Below are 24875 nucleotides of genomic sequence, written 5' to 3'. Positions count from 1 at the left end.
GTCAACATCAAAACTCCACATCTTGAAATCAAACTGGCTGATGCATTAAACCTTGATCATCTCTCCTGTGCTTGGCTTTGTTTAGAAAAAAGACTGGGGAAATTCATATCAGGATGATGGCACGTGGGGGGACGGGACACCGGGTTGACTCTTTCCTCCCATGCTGTTTTCCTTCCAGAAATTATGCCCGAACAAGTGCCATTGCATCAGATGACACCTTTGAGAACAAACAGCAGCCTCACAATTTTGAGCAACAAATTGTAGTCTTGATCTAGATCCTCTTCCTATACTTTGTGGCCACTATTTCTAAACAAAAATTGTGCACGTCATTGATTACACATTTTAATGCATGGTCTAGCTGGACCCTCCCCCCTTTTTAAAAGCATATTTCCAGCCTTTGCAAGGGCCAGAATATGCCTGCAAGTGTGGGGCAATCATGTCTGAAGATGAACCTCAGAAGCAGAGAAATTTCTGAATATGATTTTTAGTGGCAAGGAAACATGCAGAATCAGAGGAATCGTTCAAGCATGCTACATTTTCATACGTCAGAGAGATCAGAAAATTCAATCGTAGAATTCCTGTTGCAAAATTTTAGCAGGGTGTGTGTGTGTGTGTGTGTGTGTGTGTGTGTGTGTGTGTGTGTGTGTGAGAGAGAGAGAGAGAGAGAGAGAGAGAGAGAACACATGGCAAATTGAAATGGAACCTCATCCACAGGAATACTTGACTGTTCAGGTTTTCTTTTTGCTGAAGTTGGTCAGCACAGTAAACCACCTGGGCCTTCAGATGAGGTGGAGTCAAATGTGGGAAAGTAAAAACAAAAGCAATGGACACATTATAATTGGGTTAAAAATAGATGACATTTAATGTCACATTCCTGCCTGATCCCCGACTCCTGGGCTGTTTGCATTTCAGAAGAGTAACAGAATGGAGTGTAACATAAGAGCCATTTGCCACGTGACCCCAGAACACATGAGCAGACGGAATGTTTGGGAGGGCAAAGCTTTGTCCCACGTTTAGTTTCTCAAAGCGAAATAACAGTGTATGTCATGATCGTGCTTCCATCTGAGATACATTTTCTTCCAAGTTACAGCCCAAGCCTATGCTTGAGAAGGAGATTTAGGCTGGACATGAGGAAGAATTTTCTAAATCTAAGAGCTGTCGGGCACTGCCTTGTGCAGTTGTGGGCTCTCTGTCATTGGAGATTTTCAAGGAGAGGCTGGGCGGCTACTTGTCAGCGCTGGTGTGCAGCGAGTGGGGAGGGGAGTTGTTAAAACTTTTCAAGAATTCATTCCTCTCCCAAAGCAGCCCTTTGCACAAATAGTCACATGATTTTCAATGTGGAGGAGGACATGTTACGTGCCTTCACTGTGTGTTGGGATGAACTGCCACTGCTATGGGGCTTAATGACAGGTTTAAGGTGCTCCTGTGATGCCAGTTCCATGGGGTGGTGCAGACAGGTTTCCATCCAGGTCTATCCCAGTGCTAGGGGTGAGGTCTAGTCTTAATGAGCAAAAGGGCATGTGGAGCAAATCAACTCTCCTCCTTCTCCCCCTTCAGCCACGGGTCAGGAATGTTGTAGCAGTTGCCTGCACTGAGCAGGTGATGGTCTAGGTGACCTCCATGGTGTTTCAACTCTGACATTCTGTGATGCTATTCTGTAATGCAGCAGCAGCCCAGCCAGTCCCAGCTCTTTGATGAGTGCCTGTCTGATTCACGTGTTTGTTGTATCCACCCATCACATTTTAAGTCACATATGGGAAGTACTTTGGTGTCCATCTACAGAGAGATATGGGCTGTGGCCTTGGGATCTCTGGGGACCCAACAAATCAAGCCGGGTATTACCAATCAGGAGTGAATTCAGAGACTGTGTGTGTTTAGCAGGATAGAAGGCAAAACCTTGGCTTCAGGACTCTTGGAATTCCTAATCTCCATCCCATAGAGATGAATGGGAACTGTCCAAGAACTCGTTCAGGGAGATTTGAAGGAAGTGGATCCCATCCTTTTCTTCTCATGAGAAAATATCGAGAGAACAGGGTGAGCTTACCTCCAGGAAAAGAAGGCCAGCAGGATATGCTGGCAGCTTTCAAATACCAAGAAGGATGTTGCAGAGAGGAGAGAAACAAGGCTTCATCCCTTACAGGGTAGAAAATAGAGCCAATGACTAGATTAGGTAAATGGAAAAGCAGCTGGAAAATAATCCATGCACCTGTCTTTCCACAGACACTGTGTGTAGGGCCAGAGGTCACTGAAAAGAACACAGGATGTGGCAGACTGATTGGCGGCATTGTATTTGTGATGGCCTCTTCTGCTCCTTATGCATGGGAAGGATAAAGTGGATAGAGAGATGCTCTTTACACTCTCACATAACACCAGAACCAGGGGACACCCACTAAAATTGAGTGTTGGGAGGGTTAGGACAGACAAAAGAAAATATCTACTCAGCGTGTGGTTGGTCTGTGGAACTCCTTGCCACAGGATATGGTGATGGCATCTGGCTTGGACGCCTTTAAAAGGGGATTGGACAAGTTTCTGGAGGAAAAATCCATTATGGGTTACAAGCCAGAATGTGTATGTGCAACCTCCTGGTTTTAGAAATGGGCTATGTCAGAATGCCAGTGCAAGGGAGGGCACCAGGATGCAGGTCTCTTGTTATCTGGTGTGCTCCCTGGGGCATTTGGTGGGCTGCTGTGAGATACAGGAAGCTGAACTAGATGGGCCTATGACCTGATCCAGTGGGGCTGTTCTTATGGTGCTACCAATGTGTGACAAGTCACCAATGTGCAGATGTGAGTCAAGCCATTGTCATGCCCTAAACTGGTGAGCGTACCTAAATTCAGAGTGTACCGAAGACACATGGTGGAGATGGGAGGCAAAAGAACAGATAAAAGAAAATATTTCTTTTCCCAGCACGTGATTAATCTGCAGAACTCCTTGCTGCAGGATGTGGTGATGGTGCCTGGTCTTGATGCCTTTAAAAGGGGATTGGACAGACTGATGGAGGAAAAATCCGTCACGGCTTACAAGCTGTATGTGCGACCTCTTGGTTTTAGAAGTAGTCTATCTTAGAATGTCAGCTACAGGAGACAGCACCAGAATGCAGGTCTCTTGTCTTGTGTACTCCCCGAGGCATCTGGTGGGCCACTGTGAGATGCAGGATGCTAGACTGGATGGGCCTTGGGCCCAATCCTGCAGGGCTCTTTTGATATTCTTATGGGAGAAGAGGGGAGTGGAATGCTGAGAAAAGAGATTCAAGGGAAATGGGAGGGGGACAGCTGGAGCCCCCTGAACAACAAGGGGACTGTTCCACTTCTTCTTTTGAAAATTCACAGGCCTTAAACTACCTAAGTGTAAAATCTGTTGAGTGTTTAGTCTGAGGCTCATAAAACATCACATTCACATTCACAGGTTCCCCCTTGCAGGTATCCCTGTCGTCGTCTTTTCCCCGAGTTCCTTCGTTTCACTGAGTCATAGCTGGTTCCAAATCGTGCTTTGTGTTTCCGAATAATGGTCTGTATGATGGAGACGATAAGCCACTGATGGATTTGGTCCAACTCAGCTTGCTATTTGTGCGTGTCTGTTGTGGGAACGAAGAATTTGGGAGAGTGGGAGAGCCGAGTGCAGGGACAACCGGGAGCGATGAAAGGAGTTTGTGGTGGCCACCGTGTGCACCAGACTCTGTAGGGCGGAAGACGTTATGGGGACAGCAGCTGCATTTGTCAGAATAAACCAGCAAAGGCTTTGCTCCCTAAGCCCTGGAACTCCCAGAATGAAATTGGCTTTTGTTGAGGGTCAAAGAGATCTGATGTTGGACAGCAGGATCTTCCGGCATCCTCCCCCCCCACCCCAGAGCTGGACAAGGCTCTGATTTGGATTAACACGGTGCTACTGGAGGGTATTTTTAGCCCCTTCCCCTCCCTGCACTCTTTTCCCCAGGATAAATGTTAATGATTTATCTTAAAAAATGTGTCTTGCTTTTTTTATTAAAAGAAATAACTCAAAGTGGCTAACCACAAAAACTAAAAGCAACTCCAAAACAAGCACAATTACAACCCAACAAAAATGCAACAAGTAGCAGAGGAGAAAAATGGAACTCAAAAATGCAGAGATCATCTGAGCCCAGAAGCTTCCTGGAACAGCCTGTCTGTGGGGGAGAGGGGGGGCTTGGGGAGATTTGCCTAGAAAGGCTTTTATTATGCCAACACTGACAAAGCCATCCTGCACAGTGGCAGTACCAGTGGGGAGAAATTACCAGGAGGGGGCACAGAAGGGGCAGAATGCCTTTCTTGGTCCCAGCCTGTTTATGGCTTTGGAAGTTAAGACTGATGCCTAGAATCACACCTGGAAGCAAACAGCCAGCGCAGGTGGCATCCTGCTGCTGACAGAGTATGTGGGAAGGAACTGCTCCCAGTCTACAACCTGGCAGCCTCGTTTTGTACCAATGGATATTTGTAATGTTTTCCAAGGGCAGCCCTAGATAGATCATGTTACAGTAGTCTAGCCTGGAGGTCACGAGAGTGTGGCTAAGCACAGCCAGGGCCCTCTTCGGGTAGAGGGGGGGAAGGGTGTTGCTGGTGTATCAGCTGACCAGGCCTTTGGCAGCTAAGCCGGCACCCCAGGTATCCCCACAAATTTTCAGGGCTTCACTCCCCCAATTTCTTCTTGTCCTCTACCCTACTGTACTGGGGGGGGGGGGCTAGAAACTGCTGCAAATGCCCCTTTCCCTCACTTTCTCTTTGGCAGCGTAGTGGGTGTTGCTCTTCTGCCAAGAGAGCCCTGTGTTTGAAGTGTAGTGCATTCATCGACACCTGACAGGGCTGTTCTTATGGCCCTGGGTGAGCTGGAGTGTGAGGCCTCCTGCACAAGCCCGTAAGAAGGGAGGCCATCAATATGTGCATGCAGCACATGACTGGAAGGGAGGAGGCATCTTTGCTGGAGCTAAACTAGGCCCTAGGGCCTGGGCCTAGGAGACTAGGGCCCTTGTATCTCGGCACGCATTCAGGGCTGGAGATCTTTGATGATGTGCAACCTCCTGATTTTAGAAATGGGTTATGTCAGAATGCCAGATGCAAGGGAGGGCACCAGGATGAGGTCTCTTGTTGTCTGGTGTGCTCCCTGGGGCATTTGGTGGGCCTCTGTGAGATACAGGAAGCTGGACTAGATGGGCCTATGGCCTGATCCAGTGGGGCTGTTCTTATGTTCTTAACTACAATTCCCAGGAAGCCTTGCAGGTCTCTTGCTGTCTTGTGTGATCCCTGGGGCATTTGGTGGGCCGCTGTGAGATACAGGAAGCTGGACTAGTTGGGCCTATGTGGGGCTGTTCTTATGTTATTATGTTCTAACACCTTCTGGCAAATGGGGAACTGAGAGATCACGGACGACAGACCTAAATGAGCCCCTGCAACTGCAGACCAGAGAAGATCAATACCTCAACACCTCTGGACTTGCGGAAGCTGCATCAAAGCTGCTCTGAAAATGCCCCCTAATACCAAAGACAACTGCATTTGCTGTCCTTCAGCAGGGAATGTGGTGCAACCCAGAGCAGAGCATGGCCAGGGCCTGCCTAACCCAAGTGACTCCTCTTGGTTCACAGGGGCCACATTTGCAGTTCTCGCACTGCAGTTCTCGGAGGATGAGCCACTTGGGTTGTCCTCCAGACTGCTTCTCTGGCACAGGAAATCCGGCCATTTTCCTGCTTCGAAAATGGAGCCTCCTTCCAAAGTTTCATCCAGTTCATCCAAGTGAAAAGGAGACGGAGGGGAACAAGGAACAGGGTTGTTGACAAACACCTTCCAAGCAGTGCTCCAAAGCAGTGGCATATCTGGAGGGGGTGCAAAGCACTAAGTTTTTGCAGGGAGCCTCACTGTGGCATGCAAGCTGCCCTTCCCCTTTGGAGCCATTCTGGGTGGGGGCAGCAAAACAGAGGTGAATGCCAGAGAAGACCCAGAGAAGAGATGAATGCCTACATTTTGCTCCCACCTCCCAGAATGGCTCTGAAGGGGAGGGGAAGGGGCTGCTTCCATGCTGTGGTGAGGCTCCCTGCAAAACTTAGTGCTTTGCACCTCCTCGAGCTAAGCCATGGCTCCAAAACGCTCTCTCAAATGGCCAGCATGGAAGGACTTCCTTGCTGTGGAAGAAACACGGTTTGACTCAGAACTGCATGTTGTCTGCAGGATGAGAACGCAGCCGAGAGTAGCAGCTGTAGGTCCCACTACCCCTTTGGTACTTCTCTGCATGCTCGCTTCTGTGTGCCCTTGTGCTTGTAGGCAGTGAACTTGGCCTGAGGACAGCTTGGAATACCCAGCTGGCTTGCTATGCTCCCTTCAGTACCAGGTCAGCGCTTTGATTCACCAAAGTTCTGCTTTGGCTCAAACGAAAAAGTCTGCGCTGGAGAGGAACAGAAGCCCCCTTCTGTCCCACCCATTTACCCAGCCCCTCCCCCTGCACCTGCCTTGCTCGCTGCTCAGGCAGCAGACGAAGGAAGGGGATCCCTCTCCCCCTTTCCCTCTCTAAGGCCCTCTGGCCTGCTGCTACCGTGTGTGTCCTGGGAAATTTCATTTTGCCAGCACTAATGACCAGTGCGTGCCTCACTCTTTTTCCCCATACACAGAAATCATAAATCATTTTATAAGAGGTGCTGTCACTGCTGGCTCCCACCCCCCTTCCTTGATTCCTGGGGGAAGCAGACCTGGCGTGATGATTCCCTGCTCTTCCCTGTGCCCTGCCCGCAGCACCAGAGCAAGAGTGCTGGTGCTGATTCAGTGGCAAGGAGTTGGGGGACATGTCACTGGCTTGATATGCTTTTTGTCATGCTGTTTTCCAGCTAAAATCAGTCCCCAAAGTGACTGTTCACAGCAGCATGCGCAAGACTTGGGCACCGCTGTGAAGGTCTCATTAGGTGATGGTTTCTGTGTGTGGTGAGAAAGGGGCAAGGGGTACAAAACATGGGATTCATGCCACCACCCCGTGAGTGGCTTTTCATCCTTCTCCACCTGTCAGTTTTAATGAGTGCCTGAGTCATGTCACAACAAGATGTTTGGTCAGCTGTGGAAGTCACACCCGATGGCACACCAGGACTCCTCTGACTGTTGCGTGGAGAATAAGGATCTCTGTGCAAGCGAGTGCCACCTCAAGCAGCCTCAGCTGCCTTGATAGCTGCCTGCCTCCTTCCTGCTGGCTTTGCTGGTTTCATGAAGAGATGAGCTCCATTGCACCCTTGCACAGTGATGGCGCTGCTGAAGTCAGAAATGACAATAATGCTGACCCACCTTATAAGGTTGTTGTGAAGAATGGTAGAGTGATGTCTGTGAAGTATTCTGAACCTTCCAAAGTGCTTTTGAAGTGTTGTATATTTTGCATGTTACTGATTTGTTTAGCAAATTTATGTCCCCACATTGTTATCTGCAAAAATGTGCCCAAAAGGTTTATTAAAGAAGTACAAATCACCTGGCACCGCCTGCATCTGGCCCTTTTAAGAGGAAGACAGGCTCTCCTCTTCAGAGGGAGGCAGGGAGGGGAACTGTTGGCATTTGGTGCCAACATGGTAGGAATCATCATGGTAGGAATGTGTGAGCATCAGCCTTACCACTGGCTGGCCTGCTTCTCTTTGATCATCCCAAGCTGGCTGTGGAGGTGATGGACCAGCTGGCTGGCTCCTTTGGTGTGTGACGCCCATAGGATTAGAAGGAGGCTTATTTTGGAAGCATCCTCTAGTGCTGTGGGAGGACACAGGGAAGAGCAGGGAATCATCACGCCTGGCCTGCTTCCCCAGGAATCAAAGCAGAAGGAAAAGTGTGAGTCATCATGGGCATTTTGCTTGGGAAGAAAAACAAAGGAGCAAAGGCACACTGTGTCTTGGAATATGTTGCATCAAGTCAAAACCTCCCCCCAACTCTGCCAGCCATTCCGCTTCTGAACACCACCAGTGGATGGCGATGAGGAGCCACCCATGATTCACCAGGGCCATTTCTCTTAATTAAAGGGACTTTACAGCCCAATCCTATCTAAATCCCTGCTCAGCGATGCAGTGGTGCTGGTGCGGCTCCCGCTGTATTCTGTGGGGGATTTTTGACTGCTAGAGGTCCCCTCGGGGTAAGCCAAGTTGACCCAAAGCAGCCGCTTTGGGTCAACTTGGTCCTGTGCCAGGGATATTCCTGGTGCAAGTCCAAGTTGATGTATGCAGGCAGATCAGGCCTAGGAAGGGGATTAGGATATGGAGCACACCGTTGCCACAAATCCTGCCCCTTCCCAGGCCTGATCTGTCCCATCCCATATCCTTCCCTTTCCACCCCTCTCCACTCATGCGCTGGACTTACCCAGTCCAGCGGGTGTCCTTACGGCATGCACAGGAAGGCTCTGGTTTTCCCGCTAGTACGCCAGTCGCAAAGTGCTTTACAGTTCTTTTGTGTCGGAGCTCTCATTTTTAAACACTGCCCAGATGTTCCCTTCCCATCTGCCATCATCGATGTGGCGAAGTCCTTCACTTCATCCACCCTTTTCATTTCACTGATATAAACAAAAGCTCTGCTGTTATTCGAGTGAGTGCAGCAGTGCAGAAAGCAATCAGTTCCTTTTGGACCCCAGTGATGCCCTCCCCATTCACATGACTCCCAATTCTGAGCTCAACTCGATAATAATTTGCATAACAACAGTAACACATATGATACGTTTACTGCATTTGCATATTTTGTATCTCATTTTGCAAGAATGAAAACACACACAAATATTAAGAGAAAGAAACTGAGAGGAAAGGTTGAATTTGAGGAGTGTATGAAAGGAAGCAGGAACCAAAGGAGGCAGCCAGGGATGAAGGATCTGGATCAGAAGGAGATGCAGAGGAATCTTTGGAATCCTTGGATGGGCGGAAGGGTTCCAAGGCAGTGTTCAGAACATGGGCGGAAATGGGAGGTGAGCTCCACTGGCAAACACACCGTGTGCTTCTGAGCACTGCTGGAAGTTTTTTGGAGGGCTTGGCAGGGAAGTCAGAAATATGACTGTGGGCTGTGAGTTCCCCTTTCCAAAGAGTATGATGTTGGCATACAGAAATAGGGCACTCCAGGACACAGTTACACAAGCACCTCTCCATACCAGTAACTAAATGATACACAGCTGGTGTGGAATGTGCCCCAGGCTTGTTCAGCTGTGATGCTTGTTGCATTTACTCATGAGCCAATGCCATGGGGATCAAGAGGACCTGATTGAGTGTACTTAGGACTTTAATTGGATCCCTGCTGGCTTCCTCTTTCCCTGTATTTTTGCTGGCCTGTAAATTTGGCCCTGGTGTCAGAAATGCTTCCAGCCAGTTAAAAGTCCATCTGTCACATATCACTTTGAAATGGCTTATTACGCTGTAGTGCGCACACATCAAAAAGCGGTGCCCCATTCCACAGCTCATAACTTTTTGTGACAAACGGAGATGGCTTGAAAACAGACGGTGAGCTGGCTTCATTTGATTTCTCTCTCTCTCCCTCACTGAGTTTTTTCCTCAGTAGTCTTTAATGAAGCATCTTTCGTTGCCCCCGTGAAGATTTTATTTCTTCATATAGAATAACAGTAGGAGTCTTTTGAAGATTTCGTGGGCAGGTGCATCTGGAACCACAGATATGGAAACTCCTGACATAATGCCCATTCCCTCTTGTTCATGTGCTATGTACATTGTTCTGTTTTGCAAGCTTCATTTCCAGGGGCTGGAAGGGCACCTGAGTGCAGCTGCCACCAGTCGCCTTGTTCCCACATTACCTACAAGATGGACAGAGGCAAAGCAGCAGAAAGACAGCAGCCTAAACTTCTGGCCACAACATCAAGGTCATGCATCTTTTGGGGCTCAGAGTGCCATTGCTCTGTGTGCCCCCGTGTAAAGGATGCTATTGCTTTGTATTAGAAAGTAGGAAGGGGAGCCAGTGTACCAATTACCATTTGTGGTGGTGGGTGGCTCTAGACTTCTTTCTATCTCTATGGAGAACAAAGAAGTCTGGCTGAAACTTTTGCAGGGCTGAAGGGAGAGAAAACCAGGCCTTGCCAGACGGCCTCTTCTGGCCTTTTGCTGTCTGGGATCACCATCTAGATAGGGCAAGGTGGGACCTGGGACCCTCTCAAAGCATTTTGGGCCACAGACTGAACCCTCCCTCCAGGGTGACATGGACCCATTTAATGGCACTCGCTGGGAACGGTTGTTCAACCAGTTTTGAATCCAGCTAACAGCAGGACAGTCAAGCCCACATGTTACAATTGTATCCACCAGGATATCTTAGAAGTTTTTGTCAAATGCTTTACTGAAATCTAGCATGTCCATGGGGTTCATAATGGTCTACTGGACTAGTCACTCTGACACAGAAAGAGCGAAGATTTGTTTGATGTGACTTGTACTTGACAAACCCATGCTGGCTTCTAAAAATCACCTCCATTTTTAAGCACTTATTTTGAAAGTGCTCAGTGACTCTCCAAAGAGTTCCAGGCTCTTTCCAGGTATGGACATCAGGCCAGTGGCATAACTAGAGGGGGTGCAAAGCACTAAGTTTTGCAGGGAGCCTCAGTGCAGCATTGCAAGCAGCCCCTTCTCCTCCCCTTCAGAGCCATTCTGGGGGGTGGGCGCAAAACAGAGGTGAATGTAGGGAGGCAGGAAGGCAAATGCCTCCTTTTTGCTTCCACTGCCTGAATGACTCCAAAGGGGAGAGGGAGGGTCTACTTGCACACTGCAGTGAGGCTCCGTGCAAAGTTTAGCATCTTGCACCCCCTCTAGCTATGCCACTGCATCAGGCTGAAGGGGCCATATTTTCTTGGATCTTTTCCCTTTTTTAAAGACTTTCATTCAGTTCTCAGGCACCTCACCCATTCTCCAGGAGTCCTCAAAGGTTCTAGACAGCAGCTCTAAGATCACATGTGCCACTTCTCCAACCTCTGGGGGCGTACTTCATCTGCATCTGGGGACTTCAGTTCATTTAAAGTAGCCAAAGGTTCCTTGACGGTCTCTTTTCCTGTGCTGAGTCATGGTACCCCCAGTTCTTCCTTCCTGCAATGGTGAGGTTCAGCCACTTTCACCTTATGGGAGAAGAGAGCCACAAAGTTAGAAATGAGCAGCTCTGCCTTCTCTCTGTGGCATCTTCTCCATGCAAGACACCTCCTGCTTCTGTGACCTACTTCTTCTTTTGGACACAATGAAAAAGCACAACCTTTTTATTCTTGTCTTTGGCATCCCTCACCAGCCTCCATTCTTTCTGTGCTTTGGCCTTCCTGGCATCCTCCCTGCAGGTGTGGGCTAGATTGATGCATTGTTCCTCTCTTTCAAGAAGCTTTCTCCTGGGAACAGCCTGCAATTATGCCTTCAGGATCTCACTTTTCAAAATATCCCATCCCTCTTGGAGTGTTTTCTCCTTCAACGCTTCTAACCATGGGATACAATTTAACTGTCATATGAACCCATTCACACCGGTTTTCCTGAAATCCAGAGTATGGTTGGAATCCCTTGCCAGCTTCCACTCATTCTGTGCTTTAGCCTTCACAACATCATCTCTGCAGGTGTGGGCGAAACGTAAAGGTAATTGGCTACTCAGCTCTCCTTCCTTGATATCAAGATTCCTGTGCCACTTTTACTTCCTTGGTCAGTTCTTCCCTGTTGGTAAGGATTACGTCCAGGATAGATGGCCACTTCCTTCCTGCCAGCCAAAAGATAAAGTTGTTCACAAGTCAAGAACTTATTAGACATCCCACTCTTTGCCAAGGGAGACTTCCAACTGATGCCAGGATAATTGAAGTTCCCCATTTTCACAATGACTTACCTCTTATGATTTCCCTGCACATTCTGTTTTCTACAGTTAGGAAAACTAGAAAAGTCCTGCTGAATTAGACTGGATTGGTCCATCCAGTGTGCTGTTTCCAGCAGTGGCCAGTTTGATGCTCTAAGAATCCCAGACGAAGAGTGTGAAGGGAACTGCCCTCTACTGAACTTGTTCCCAGCAACTGGTGTTGTGTAGTGTTCTGACTTGGAACATCCCATCATGAAAAACAACCAGGGAGACCTCTTCAACTCTTCCTCCTAGGGATGGGCACTTGAGTCCAATGACTTGGTTTTAAGCTGAACTTAATTCATGTCCACCAAAGACTCAGGCTTAGGACTCAAAGCCAGGGCCTTGTGGCATGACAAAGTCATTTTCAGCTACCCTACAGCAGGCTGCCTCTGCTCTCCCCGCTCATCCCTGGCTGGGCTAGACTTTATGCCAGGAGCTGACCCCTCCAAGCCTCGCCCCTTCTTTCCCTGGGGTGTTAAAAGGGCAGTCCTGGGTCCTCCCCCCTTCCCCACTCTGGAAATCCTGGTCCTTGCAGGCCTGCCCCTTCAGGATTTCCAAGGGGGGGAGGTGTTGCTCCTGGGGTTGCCACTGAGCAGGCAGGTGCCCGGACTGTCTGCAGCTTGCCTGCCCCGTCTGTGGCTGGGCCGTCCCATGCCCTCCCCTAGACTCTCCCCATGAGGGGTCCCTGTGGGGAAGGGGACCACCGCTGGCCCGGTGCACACCACGGCAGGGAGGACATTCCTCCATTGGCTGGACAGGGAGGCTGTTGTCCGGGGCAACGGGGGTGAGGCGGATTGGGCACCTTCACCCCCCTGATGGCTGTCTCCTTGGGGACAACATCCCCCAGGCCTCTGGCAGGTCAGTCAGGGGGCCCCTGACACCATCTTTAATCCTTTTGAATTCATGCATGTAGTTCTTGGAACCTTCCAGGACCCTCCAAGATGGGTGGTGCAAATGAAATATACACGGTCTGCTTGTTGCTCCCTATTTTTGGTCTCCTCGGGTGCTGGGAGCTGCTTTTTCTGAGCGATCTCCTCCGCTGCTGTGGACTTCTACAGTCGATGAGCAAGCAGCTCCGTTGCTGCGCATTGTTTTGCATTGTCCTTGGAACTGCCTTGATGGAAAGTCACACTTGAGGGATGTTTCGTTGTCATGGAAATATCTTTGAAAAAGAGAGAGAAAATATTTGAATAAGGAAAAGTGAAGTCAGTCGTGTGCCTTTTTCTTCAGACTTTTCTTCAGACTTTCAGAGGAAAGTCTCTGGCAGGCTCAGGATTTCATGCTCGGTGCTGGGCCTGTTGCGTCTTGGAGCAGCTGAGAACTAGAGCCTCAACTCACTTCTTGCTCAAGAGCTGCAGTTCTGGCAGGTGTGACCCTTGCTCACCTTATCAAGCAAGCAAGACCTGCAGGGCAGTCTGGGGACTATTGTGTTGCAAGAAGTCTCCCTCTCTGGGGGCCTCATCCATCTCCTCCCACAGCCCATTAAGAGCTGAGGAAGATTCTGCTGGTGGTCCTTTTGTTTAGAAATTTTCAACCTTTTTCATCTAATGGCACACTGACAAGGCACTACAATTGTTCAGGTGCATCATCAATTCTTTAGACAATTGACAAGGCACTGCCTGTGGGGACGCTCATATCCCCCAATGTTGTTGGCATCCTTCAGTCTCAGAAGACTATGGTGTCACGCTCTGAATGGTGGTTTTGGAACAGAGTGTCCTCTCCAGTGCACGAAGCCTGGGTAAAGTAGGTATGGAGGATAGGCTGTTACCCATGCAGCAAATCCCCCCTCTCCATGTCGCTGAAATGTTCCAGTGGAAAGGCAGAAACCAATATGGTGTTGCAGGAGTTGCCAGAACGTGACTGTGTTAGCCATGAACTGCCTCAGGGACTCTGGCTCCGGATTTTGCCTCGAGGTTGACTCCTGAAGCCTTTTCCATAACTGGATGTAGCCACAAGGCAGTGGAGGTTTGGGATCAGAGTTTTCCTTCTCTCAGATGAGCTGCCTTCCCAGGCTAACGAGTTCCATCTACCCGGTGGCTGTTTAGTCACCTCTTACGACAAGTACAGCCAAACTGAGGGCCTATTCTTATCCCCAGCCCCCAGGGGATATCCCCCAATGACCCTATTAATAAATGGTCCTCCCCCAAACTCATGCAGCACACCTGAGAACCACTTGTGGAACACCAATGTTAAAAAATCACTGGTTTAGACTAGCACTGACAAGGAAAATGTATTGAGCTCTATGGAAAACTGGAATGGAGCCGCACATGCACATTTACTCACAAGTAGGTGAGTGTGCCTCCATCTAGTTCAAAGGGTAGGCCGAGGGGAATGCAACACCACCAGAATGGCCTGTGTCATCTTAAAAAAATTGGTACTGGTGCTAAAATGTTTGGAAACCGTTACTTTAGAGCAGTGGTTCCCAACCTTTAGGAACCTGAGGACCACTGAGGCAAAAAGTGGGATTGTGGTGGACTACATGTGGCTGTGGGTGGGCTGGCCTCTGCCCTCTGTAGTGGTCTGTCTCCCAAGTGCTCCCCTACAGATTATCAGGGAGGACAGAGAAGGGACTGCCCACAGCCACAGCCGCAAGTGGCTGTGGGTGGTCTCCACCCTCTTTGGTGGTCTTTAGTGAAGATTGCTTGCTCAGCAAGACACTGGAGGTGATCAAAGGCAACTTTTTTTCTGATACCCTGCAGACCATTTCTCAGGGTCTCCTGGACCACCTGTGATCCCAGATCACAGGTTGGGAACCAGTGGTTTATTTAGATAATAGGTTTGCCATCTGACCAGAACAAAAGATGAAGAGGAGATCTGTGTTCATTTGCATGGTGCAAAAGGGTCTCTGAGAAAAGAGTTCCTGCTACCTGGCCCAGCGCTGTTGGACATTCAATTAGTGGCTATACATGACAGGGCCTTTTTGGTTGTGGTGCCTCAGTCATGGAACTCCTTATCTCCGACTATGAAAGAGAAACTAGCTTGGTAGACAGGGGAATGCTGTGGACATAATATATCTGGATTTTAGTAAGGGTGTTGACAGGTTTTCTCTCAACAGCCTCTGGTGGGATGTGGGCTAGATGATGCTACTGTTGGGTGGATTTGTTGCTGGCTGAGAGACTGTTTGTAGAGAGTGCTTGTCTACAGCTCCTTGTTGACCTCGGGGAACCTGAGTGGGATGTCTCAGGGTTCTATCTTGGGCCAGTGTCCTAAGATATCTTTATAAATGACTTGGAATTAAAGGGGATGCTCAACGAGTTCGCAAATGATACCAAACTGGGAATTGTCTCCAGCAACCGAGACCGCATTTTTTCTCAAAACTTCCCCCATCAGTGTCCTCCAGAAAGTGGCTACCCCACAGAATAGGTGTGCGAAAGCTGGGAAGGCAGAGCAGAATACTCCACTCAGGACTGCGCATGAGTGAGGCTGTGAGATTAATGAGATTGTCAGATGCTATCCTGGTAGTAGCTCCAAATCCCCATTGTTTGTGGTTCTGCAAACAATGGGTAATTAACAGGATGGATTAGCTGTGAGCCACTGATAAGGGTTAGAAGCACATCAAATTACTGACAGTTCTTGGGTGTGTGCATGCACCAGCTTCTCCACACAGTCACTCCATTTTTCCACTACCACAAGCTTCCCTTTGCATATGAGCAAGATAGATTGCACCCTTAACTCTGCAAGACAAACATTAGCTCCTGCCAATCAAACATTAAAAGAGCCATTATGTGCTGCCTCGGTTAACAGATTTAAGGCAAGCATTTGGATGAACTTGGCCAGTCCTCTTCCAAGATGTTCATTTTTGCTCTTGCCTTACTGCAGAGAAGTTACAACTTGGACTGCCTAATTGCACAGCACAGCTTGATTAACTGCCACATGGGCTCTGCTGTCATTCCATGGTGAAGCCATCCCAGCACACAGATCTTTGCTTTTTGCTTGTGTTGCAAAGTCCTCAGAGCAGGGAGCAGGGATGAGAGAGAGGAGTTGCTTGTTGAGCATTGCCAAGGATTATAAGGTTACTCTGAAATGCCTCTCACCACTTTACTACCAGTTTGGCATGGTGCTGTGGTGGTCTTTTTGCAAGGTGGGGGAGGACAGAAGGAGGCAAGGCCATCACTGAATATTCTGCCAGAGACAGTAGTGCAGAGCTGGCCCATCCATGAGGCCAACTGAAGTGGTCGCATGAGGCAGCAGATTGGTAAGGGGAGCCCATCTTTGTCCACCTACTTGCCTTATCTGGTCCTCTTCCTGAATTGGAAAAAGAAGAGGGGGACAGAGAGGAAGAGGAGGTGTGGAGGAGAAGAGAGTGCTGAGCTAGAGCATTGGATGGTGAGAGGAGCAGAGGCTGGCACATCATTGGGGGGGTGACATTTGGCATGGGGCCTCAGGCATCAAGAGGTCTTAGGCTGGCCTAATGTAAGTGTGTCTGTGTGGGGGGTGGGGAGAGAAAGAGAGAGGAAGGGAAAAGTATAGGCAAGCGAGATTAACATAAGAACATAAGAACAGCCTCGCTGGATCAGGCCATAGGCCCATCTAGTCCAACTTCCTGTATCTCACAGCGGCCCAGCAAATGCCCCAGGGAGCACACCAGATAACAAGAGACCTCATCCTGGTGCCCTTCCTTTCACCTGACATAGCCCATTTCTAAAATCAGGAGGTTGCACATACACATCATGGCTTGTAACCCATAATGGATTTTTCCTCCAGAAACTTGTCCAATCCCCTTTTGAAGGCGTCCAGGCCAGGCGCCATCACCACATCCTGTGGCAAGGAGTCCCACAGACCAACCACATGCTGAGTAAAGAAATATTTTCTTTGGTCTGTTCTAACTCTCCCAACACTCAATTTTAGTGGATGTCCCCTGGTTCTGGTGTTATGTGAGAGTGTAAAGAGCATCTCCCTATCCACTCTGTCCATCCCCTGCATAATTTTGTATGTCTCAATCATGTCCCCCCCCAGGCGTCTCTTTTCTAGGCTGAAGAGGCCCAAACACCATAGCCTTTCCTCGTAAGGAAGGTGCCCAGCCCCAGAGATTGTTCATGCCTTCCCATCAGCCTGCTTCAGAGATTTTGCCCAGTGGCTTGTGTGCCTATTTCTAGACTCCCGCCTCACTCACTGCGGCCTCATCACACCTCAGTTCTTTCATCTCTGTCCAAAAATCTACTGCCACTGACTACACTTGTTGCTCAGACCCTCTGTCTTTCTCGGACCTGTCTTTTGACCAGTGGTGTACTGTTCAGTGCAGGAACTGATCATGTGCCCAGCCACACCCTCAGAGTAGTGACTTATTCTCAGACTTGTTCTCAGGTCAATGTATGTAGAATTCTAGCCTTAACGTAACATGAGCTCCAGACTGTCTCTCACAGCCCCCCCCCCCAACATGGGGGGAAAGCACTGGCTACCTTGCAAGGTTGTTGTAAAGACTACATCACAGTAGTAAGGATGAAGTGCTTTGCACATTGAGAAAGCACTAGGCAAATGATAAGAATTATGACGTGGCAGGAGCACCATCTCTTCTCTCCATTTTCCATCTCTCTTTCTCTCTGTTCCAGGTACATGGCCATTATCCGTCCCCTGCAGCCAAGGCTGTCTGCCACAGCCACCAAAGTAGTCATCTGTGTCATCTGGTTGCTGGCTTTATTGCTGTCGTTTCCGCAAGGCTACTATGCCACCACTGCACCTCTACCTGGCCGGGAGGTGTGCCTGGTGGAATGGCCAGAGAATAGAACCCAAGTCTATCAAATCACGTGAGTTTTCCTTTTTGTGGTCAGTGAAGCCTTGGGGTGGGAGGGCAATTCACATGCTTCATTTTTTCAGGTCATATGAACAAGGCTTGTTCTAGTGCTGGGGCTTTGCTTTTTTAGCACAAGGTCTTTGAACTGTGTAGAACGTTTGATCCAGCTAGTGGTGTAGCTTGAGGGGAGGGGGGGTCAAAGCACTAAGTTTTGCAGGTAGCCTCAGTGCAGCATGCAAGTGGCCCCTTCCCCTCCTCTTGAGCCATTCTAGGTGGGGGGAGCAAAACGGAGGTGAATGCAGGGAGTCAGGGAAGTGAGAAGAATGCAAGGACTATCACAGCAGAGGGGTAAAGACCACAGCCCAAAGAGGTCAGCAGTTGTGGAAGTGGCCTCCAGCCCAAGAGGGCAGACAGTCCCTGAGTTAGGGGGGGCTCATGGTGTCTCCAAATACCCCTGGCCAATCCAAGTAACCAGGAGGCATCTGATCCAGTGGAAGTATCAACTCCATTCTCTGGGGACAGCAACCTCTGCAAGGAAGACTGAATCGCAATGGTCAAGATGAGCACAAGGTGGAGCCCTTAGAGAAAGATGTGGGGAGGAACCTCCAGACCCTTCTTGTTCAGGCCCAGCAACCATCACTGCAGCACTGAGCAGGGAGGGAAGTGGGGGCCAACCCATAGAGGTGTAAATGGGGAGCATCCAACCAGGCTTTCCTTTGTGTTGGTCCTTCCAGCCTCTCATGAACAAGGTGGGGTTTGAACTGCTCTTCCCCCCAGATCCCACCACACCCACCATTTTCTTTAGGAGTGTTTACAATTCTGACTATCAGTACAGCTGTGCTATGGATTTTCCAAGCAGGGGAACTAAGAACTTCCCCCTCCCTTGTGGCCTTTTGGCCACTGCTCAAAACTATTTTGCTCCAGCTTACATTTGGGTGATGTGTTGATGTCTGCCTCCTGTGTCTCTGTGGCAATGCTTTGGTTGTCACTAGTTGCCCTTCTCCAACTGGATATATTGTTCTTATTATGATTTTATTTATTGTTAATATATTGTATATTTTAATCTGGAATTTAGCTGCCTTGGGCATTTGCTTCTGCATAGGAAAGCTGAGATATAAATCTTATAAACAAACAAACAGGATTATTTGTTGTGGAGAAGTTGCAAGCTCACTTTGGACTGGACCCACTGAGAGCACTCTTTGGACCCCCCATGCCTTGAGTTTTGCTGGCCTGGTTGTTTAAATAATTCCTGGCATGTTCCCATCTCTTGCTGCCAGAGTGTTGTTTTCTTTGGCATCCAGGATAATAGATTTTGCTTTCTTCTCATTCAATCATGTTTTCATTTAGCACAGAGAAAATTGGCTTCTTTCCTGAGTAGCCAATTTATTAAGACGATGATCCATCTTTCCTGTCTTGGCAAATGTTGTCCTCATAACCAATCCGATTTTTGGCATAAGCCTCAAGTGTTTTAGTGGAATCTTTTGGTGGCATGTTGGATATTGGATACTATGTATTCTTCGGTTCTGTTTTGGAAATCTCATCCTTTTTTGATTGCAATCATGAAAAAATAAATGAGCCAATTGCAAGAGACTGTGATGATGGTCTGATTGCAGACCACCATATGATGATGTGGAGACAGACCATGTGCCATGGTCTTGGGCACTCTTGGGCTCCTCAAGGGAAGTTCAAGGTATGCCATGGAATGCTGTCCTGTATTGTCATTTTTAAGCGTAGGGAGAATTTGATGCCACCACAGATTTGTTTGAAGGCTTCACTTCAAGCCCATCCTCCACCAGCCCAGGTATCTCAATACTGAAGTTCGTTGCTTGAGGAGAAAAAAGAGTGCCACTTGACCAAGTTGGCCCCAGCTCCTATGCACTTGACCAAGCTGGCCCTAACTCCTCTACACATAGCATTCCAACTCTGCAGTGTTTGGCCAAGAGCCATCTGTTGGAGAGCAGAAGGCAAGACACCCACTCTTGATCTAATGAAAGGGGCAGGTGGTTTCTTAAAAATAGGCTGATTAATTAAAGGTTAGGAAGAAATGGACATAGGATAAATCTTTGACCTTAGAAAACAAAACCAAATACAGGTGTCCTCTCGTATGCATAGCGGATATGTTCCAGGCCCCCTCCCATGAATGTGGAAACCATGAATTTGGAGTACCTTTTGTCGGCACACCCCCATGCTCATTAACTTGCTTTCCACTGGCGCCAAGTGAAAATGTTTCTTTCTTTAACTGAACACTATAAGCATACAAGCTTAAAGCATGATAGGCAGGCAGGCAGGCAGGCAGGCAGAATGCTTTAAGAGACTAATCAGATGTTAACAGGAAGCAGGAAGCTTCAGGCCGCCTGCCTGCAGATCACATTATAAGCTTTCATGCTTATAGCGTTCAGTTAAAGGAAGAAAGAGTTTGTAGTGGTGGAGCTGTACATACAGACTGTCTGCTGTAAAGGCTGCAGAATTCTCTTGGTCTGGGCAGGTTGTTACTGGGGGAAACCACCAAACTGTGCCTTGAGACTGTACTCATTGGACTGGTAGATGCTCAAAACATTCCTGCAAGTCAAGAGAAGGAGCTCTGCTTTGGCAGAATTGTAGGCGTTTTTTACAGTCAGTTTTCAATGTAGAAGCAGCTTAGAAAATCCATGGGTTCCAATCTAGGGAAAATGCCAACCTTTTGTCATTACTTTTCATAGTTAAGCCTCCCTCTGTAATAAATATGCCACGGTGAAATATAAGAGTGATGCAGCAGGGCTGATGGCACCAAGATATTGCACTGAGACATTTTACTGAGGCACTGGGTGGTTGATGGTCTGGAGCTGTGGTTCTGAATCTTTTTTGCATTAAGGACCCCTTTGAGAATCTGATGAAAGCTGTGTTCCCCTCCCCAGAAAAATGCTCATAAATACACACGTGCAAAAATGAAGTGCTTGGTTCATAGGCCCCCTAAGGCCCTGATCTCGGGATAGGTCAACCCCCTTGTGGAGTTTGATACTGCTATTAAATCAGCAACAGAGGAAGATTGCCATTGTCAGCATGAACAATGCGAGTTACGCTCAGGCAAAAGGCATGTGCATCGAGGGAGAATTTCTAGGAGTTTGGCATTTAGCACAATGGCTGAACTGATCAAGGTCTTGTATAGTAATGGACCAGGGTTGGTGCAGACAAAGATGTTTCTGAGGAGCAGATAGCTGGCAATACCTTGTTTGAGTCACAGATAAAAACTGTTCCACAGCTATCATTCTTCAGACAGGGCCACCAGCCCACATGCTTGGGGGAGAGAAAGAGACCTTTATCAACTCATCTATTCCAACAAATGGGTCATCAAATATAAATATGGAAACTTAAGGAAAAAGAAATAAATACAAATTTTAATATTAAAATACAAATAAATCATATTACACCAGCCTATTTCCATACCTTTCTGCAACTGACAAGAGAAAATTAGCAGTGCCAACCAACACATCTACTGGGACATCATTAATAGGTAAACAAGTTTCAGCTGTTCTGAAAGCCCAGTCTTCTTCCCTAGGTGAATTTCTAGATAAATAGAACACCCATCACTATGAATTGGGCAGGAGAAAAGTACAGGTTGAGCCTCATTATTCACTGGGTTCAGTTCCAAGCACTCAGGTGGACAGCAAAAAAACACACTATAGCAAATCCTTTTAAAAAACAAAGTCTCTTTCCTCCATGTATGTATTGGCAACCTTCAGTCTCGAAAGACTATGGTATCGCGCTCTGAAAGGTGGTTCTGGCACAGCGTCTAGTGTGGCTGAAAAGGCCAATCCGGGAGTGACAATCCCTTCCACACCGGGAGCAAGTGCAGTCTGTCCCTGGTCTGTCTCCCTGGCTATGGGCCTTCCTTCTTTGCCTCTTAGCCTCAGACTGTCGTGGCGAGGCAACACCTTACTGGCTGGGGACTGCCCAGCTTAAGGCGGGCGGTAGCTGCCCAATGAGATGCAATGATCTCTCCCACCGTCGGAAGCAGCCCCTGGCGTCATGCTCTACGCCAATCGAGCAAAGACTTATAACCGGTAAACTGCTGCTTCCCGTGTTGTGCCGACGCCGTATGGCGAAGTTGGAGTGTCCTCTCCAGTGCGCGAAGCCTGGGTAAAGAAGGTATGGAGGATAGGCTGTTACCCATGCAGCAAATCCCCCCTCTCCACGTCGCTGGAATGGTCCAATGGAAAGGCAGAAGCCAATACGGTTGGTTCCAGCGGCGTCGCAGGAGTTGCCAGAACGTGACTGTGTTCAGCCATGAACTGCCTAAGGGACTCCGGCTCCTGATTTTGCCTCGAGGTTGACTCCTGAAGCCTTTTCCAGAACTGGATGTAGCCACAAGGCAGTGGAGGTTTGAGGTCAGAGTTTCCTTCTCTTAGATGAGCTGCCTTCCTAGGCTGACGAGTCCCATCTACCCGGTGGCTGTTTAGTCGCCTCTTACGACAAGTACAGCCAAACTGAGGGCCTATTCTTAGCCCCCAGCCCCCAGAGCCCCCAGCCCCTCTTTCCTCCAGTGATTTAAAAACAGCCTTGCTGACCTTTGTGATGTAAGATAAGAGTCATTAAGAAGACAATCCATCAATCAGTCGTCCTCCAAGCTAGCCCCTCCCTTCACCAATGCAAAATGATCACCTTTCTTTCCCCTCTCAGGGGGAAGAGAAGGATTGATGGATTGTCAGCCAGCTGCCCCCCCCCTCTCTCATTAAGGAGGCTGTTGTTAAAGGACTGTTCAGTTTTTTAAACTGATTTTAAAGGGGTGCATTTTTCCCCTTCTCCAGGCATCAGCACATTCCTTCTCATTTGCAGGGGCCATTCGTGTTGAGTCAAATCCATGTATAAAAAATCAGTCTATAAATAGGCTGGACCTGTATGTGAGAAAGTCTCTCAACCAGCATCTGAGAGCAAGGGAAATGCCGATCAAAAAGGGGGACCTTATGATACCCTCCCAAGGTTACTGCAGATGGAACAGCATTAAATCAAGCTTGTATAATTGCCCAACATTCCTTAGAGCTAGTCAAAAGAGGCAGATAAGGAGCCATTTGATTGTGGACTAACAGGATGTGAAAATTTAAGGGGGAGCAAGTCCATGTGGCCAGGTTATGTAGGGTTTAAAATTCAAGCCTCTTCAAAGAGTTTCCATTTCCAATGACATGGTCTAAAAGTGAAAAAGAAGACCTATAGACTCTATTTTCCTCCAGACTCTAATAAGCCACTTGGGGTTCAGAAATCATAAGGTATAGCAAACTATCCAGGCTTGAATGCAAAAGAACATGCAGCCAATATTTAAATGTTAGCTGCCCCACCCTGGTCTCCAACTCCAACTCCAAAAGGTTTCTAAAATTTTCGTCACTACTGGTGTCACTCTCCCCACCAGAGGGTATCACCTGGAGTGGTCCACATCCCACTATTAATACCACTGGGGCCTATCAGGAATGGCCAACCCAGTGGTGATGGTAAGACCACACCTGGAGTATTGTGTCCAGTTCTGGCCTCCGCATCTCAAAAAAGACATAGTGGAAATGGAAAAGGTGCAAAAGAGAGCGACTAAGATGATTACGGGGCTGGGGCACCTTCCTTATGAGGAAAGGCTACGGCGTTTGGGCCTCTTCAGCCTAGAAAAGAGGCGCCTGAGGGGGGACATGATTGAGACATACAAAATTATGCAGGGGATGGACAGAGTGGATAGGGAGATGCTCTTTACACTCTCACATAATACCAGAACCAGGGGACATCCACTAAAATTGAGTGTTGGGAGGGTTAGGACAGACAAGAGAAAATATTTCTTTACTCAGTGTGTGGTTGATCTGTGGAACTCCTTGCCACAGGATGTGGTGATGGCATCTGGCCTGGACACCTTTAAAAGGGGATTGGACAAGTTTCTGGAGGAAAAATCCATTACGGGTTGCAAGCCATGATGTGTATGTGCAACTTCTTGATTTTAGAAATGGGCTATGTCAGAATGCCAGATGCAAGGGAGGGCACCAGGATGAGGTCTCTTGTTATCTGGTGTGCTCCCTGGGGCATTTGGTGGGCCACTGTGAGATACAGGAGGCTGGACTAGATGGGCCTATGGCCTGATCCAGTGGGGCTGTTCTTATGTTCTTAACTACAATTCCCAGGAGGCCTTGCAGGTCTCTTGTTATCTGGTGTGCTCCCTGGGGCATTTGGTGGGCCGCTGTGAGATACAGGAAGCTGGACTAGATGGGCCTATGGCCTGATCCAGTGGGGCTGTTTTTATGTGGTGGCACCCTACTTGCCAGTGGGTTAATGGGAGTCGGTTACAGTGATTGGGGGTATGTGTGTGAAATGGGGGCCTTCCTTATTGGTGGCAGGGGTACTTCTTGTGGTGGCCGCCCTTTGCCACCTGTTCTCTGCGCAGTTCCCCTCAGAATGATGCTTTGTGATGAAAACCACCAGTTGCTGAGAAGTGGGTGATGAAATAGGGTGAACTGGGGAGGCAGTTTGGGCCCCTTCACCACGTTATAGAAATGTGCGAAACTGCTTGTAACCGTTTTGGATTTCATTTGGTTGTTTCATTCATTGGCCTGATAGTTTCGGTGGCTTGTAATTTGTTTCGCTTCATACCAGGTAGTAGTGGTAGCTTCATTTCCATTTTAATTCATTTTTTAATAATTTCCCATTGAACAATAAGATGGGAAGGCACGTACTGATTTATACACACCAAAAGCTCCTGAAACAAGCCTCATTCCATGAAAGGGCAGAGGGAAGTTCTTTTCCCTCTCAAAGAACAGCAGAACTAGGGGATGCCTGCTAAAATTGACTGATAGAGTTACAATGGGCTGAAATCCGGTATGCACACTTACCCAGGTAAGAATTCAGTGGGGCTTGATTCTGAGTAGACATGCATAGGATTGTGCTGTCAAAGAAATGCTTTTTTTACCCTGCATGTAATTAAACTGTGGAACTCCTTGCCTCTGGATGTAGTGATGGTACCTGTCCTAGATGTTTTTAAAAGGGGATTGGACCAATTTATGGATAACAAAGTCCATCACAGGTTTCAAGCCATGACTATATGCAATTCCAGGATTTAGAGGTAGCTTATCTCTGGATACCAGAAGCAAGGGAGTGGCAACAGGTTATGGAGATCTTGTTTTCTGGAGTGCTCCCCAAGGCATCTGGTTGGCTGTTGTAAGATCCAGGAAGCTGGACTAGGTGGGCCCTTGGCCTGATCCATCAGGGCATATTTCTTATGAAAGGATTCACAGAAGAAAAGTTAGCCCTAGACATGTAGGTTTTCCCATTTTTTAGTTCTCTCCCAAGATCACCCTGCATGGAAGAGGCAGTAAAAGAAGCATCAATTAGGAACTTTCATTCAGCCACTGAGAGCTCAGAGCTGT

General features: G+C 48.2%; 1 protein-coding gene across 1 annotated transcript in view; it reads left to right on the top strand.

The window, feature by feature from the left end:
• TACR1 (tachykinin receptor 1) overlaps positions 1-24875 on the top strand; it is a 59385-nt gene that overhangs the window by 5027 nt on the left and 29483 nt on the right. The window contains exon 2 of the mRNA XM_066639630.1: positions 17330-17524. Within this exon, the coding sequence (XP_066495727.1) occupies positions 17330-17524 (195 nt within the window). The remainder of the gene's footprint in view (positions 1-17329; positions 17525-24875) is intronic.

Source organism: Tiliqua scincoides, chromosome 11 (genome assembly GCF_035046505.1).
Source record: "Tiliqua scincoides isolate rTilSci1 chromosome 11, rTilSci1.hap2, whole genome shotgun sequence".
Lineage (NCBI taxonomy): Eukaryota > Metazoa > Chordata > Lepidosauria > Squamata > Scincidae > Tiliqua > Tiliqua scincoides.
Note: the sequence above shows the minus strand (reverse complement) of the source record. Positions and strands in the feature narration are given on the sequence as shown.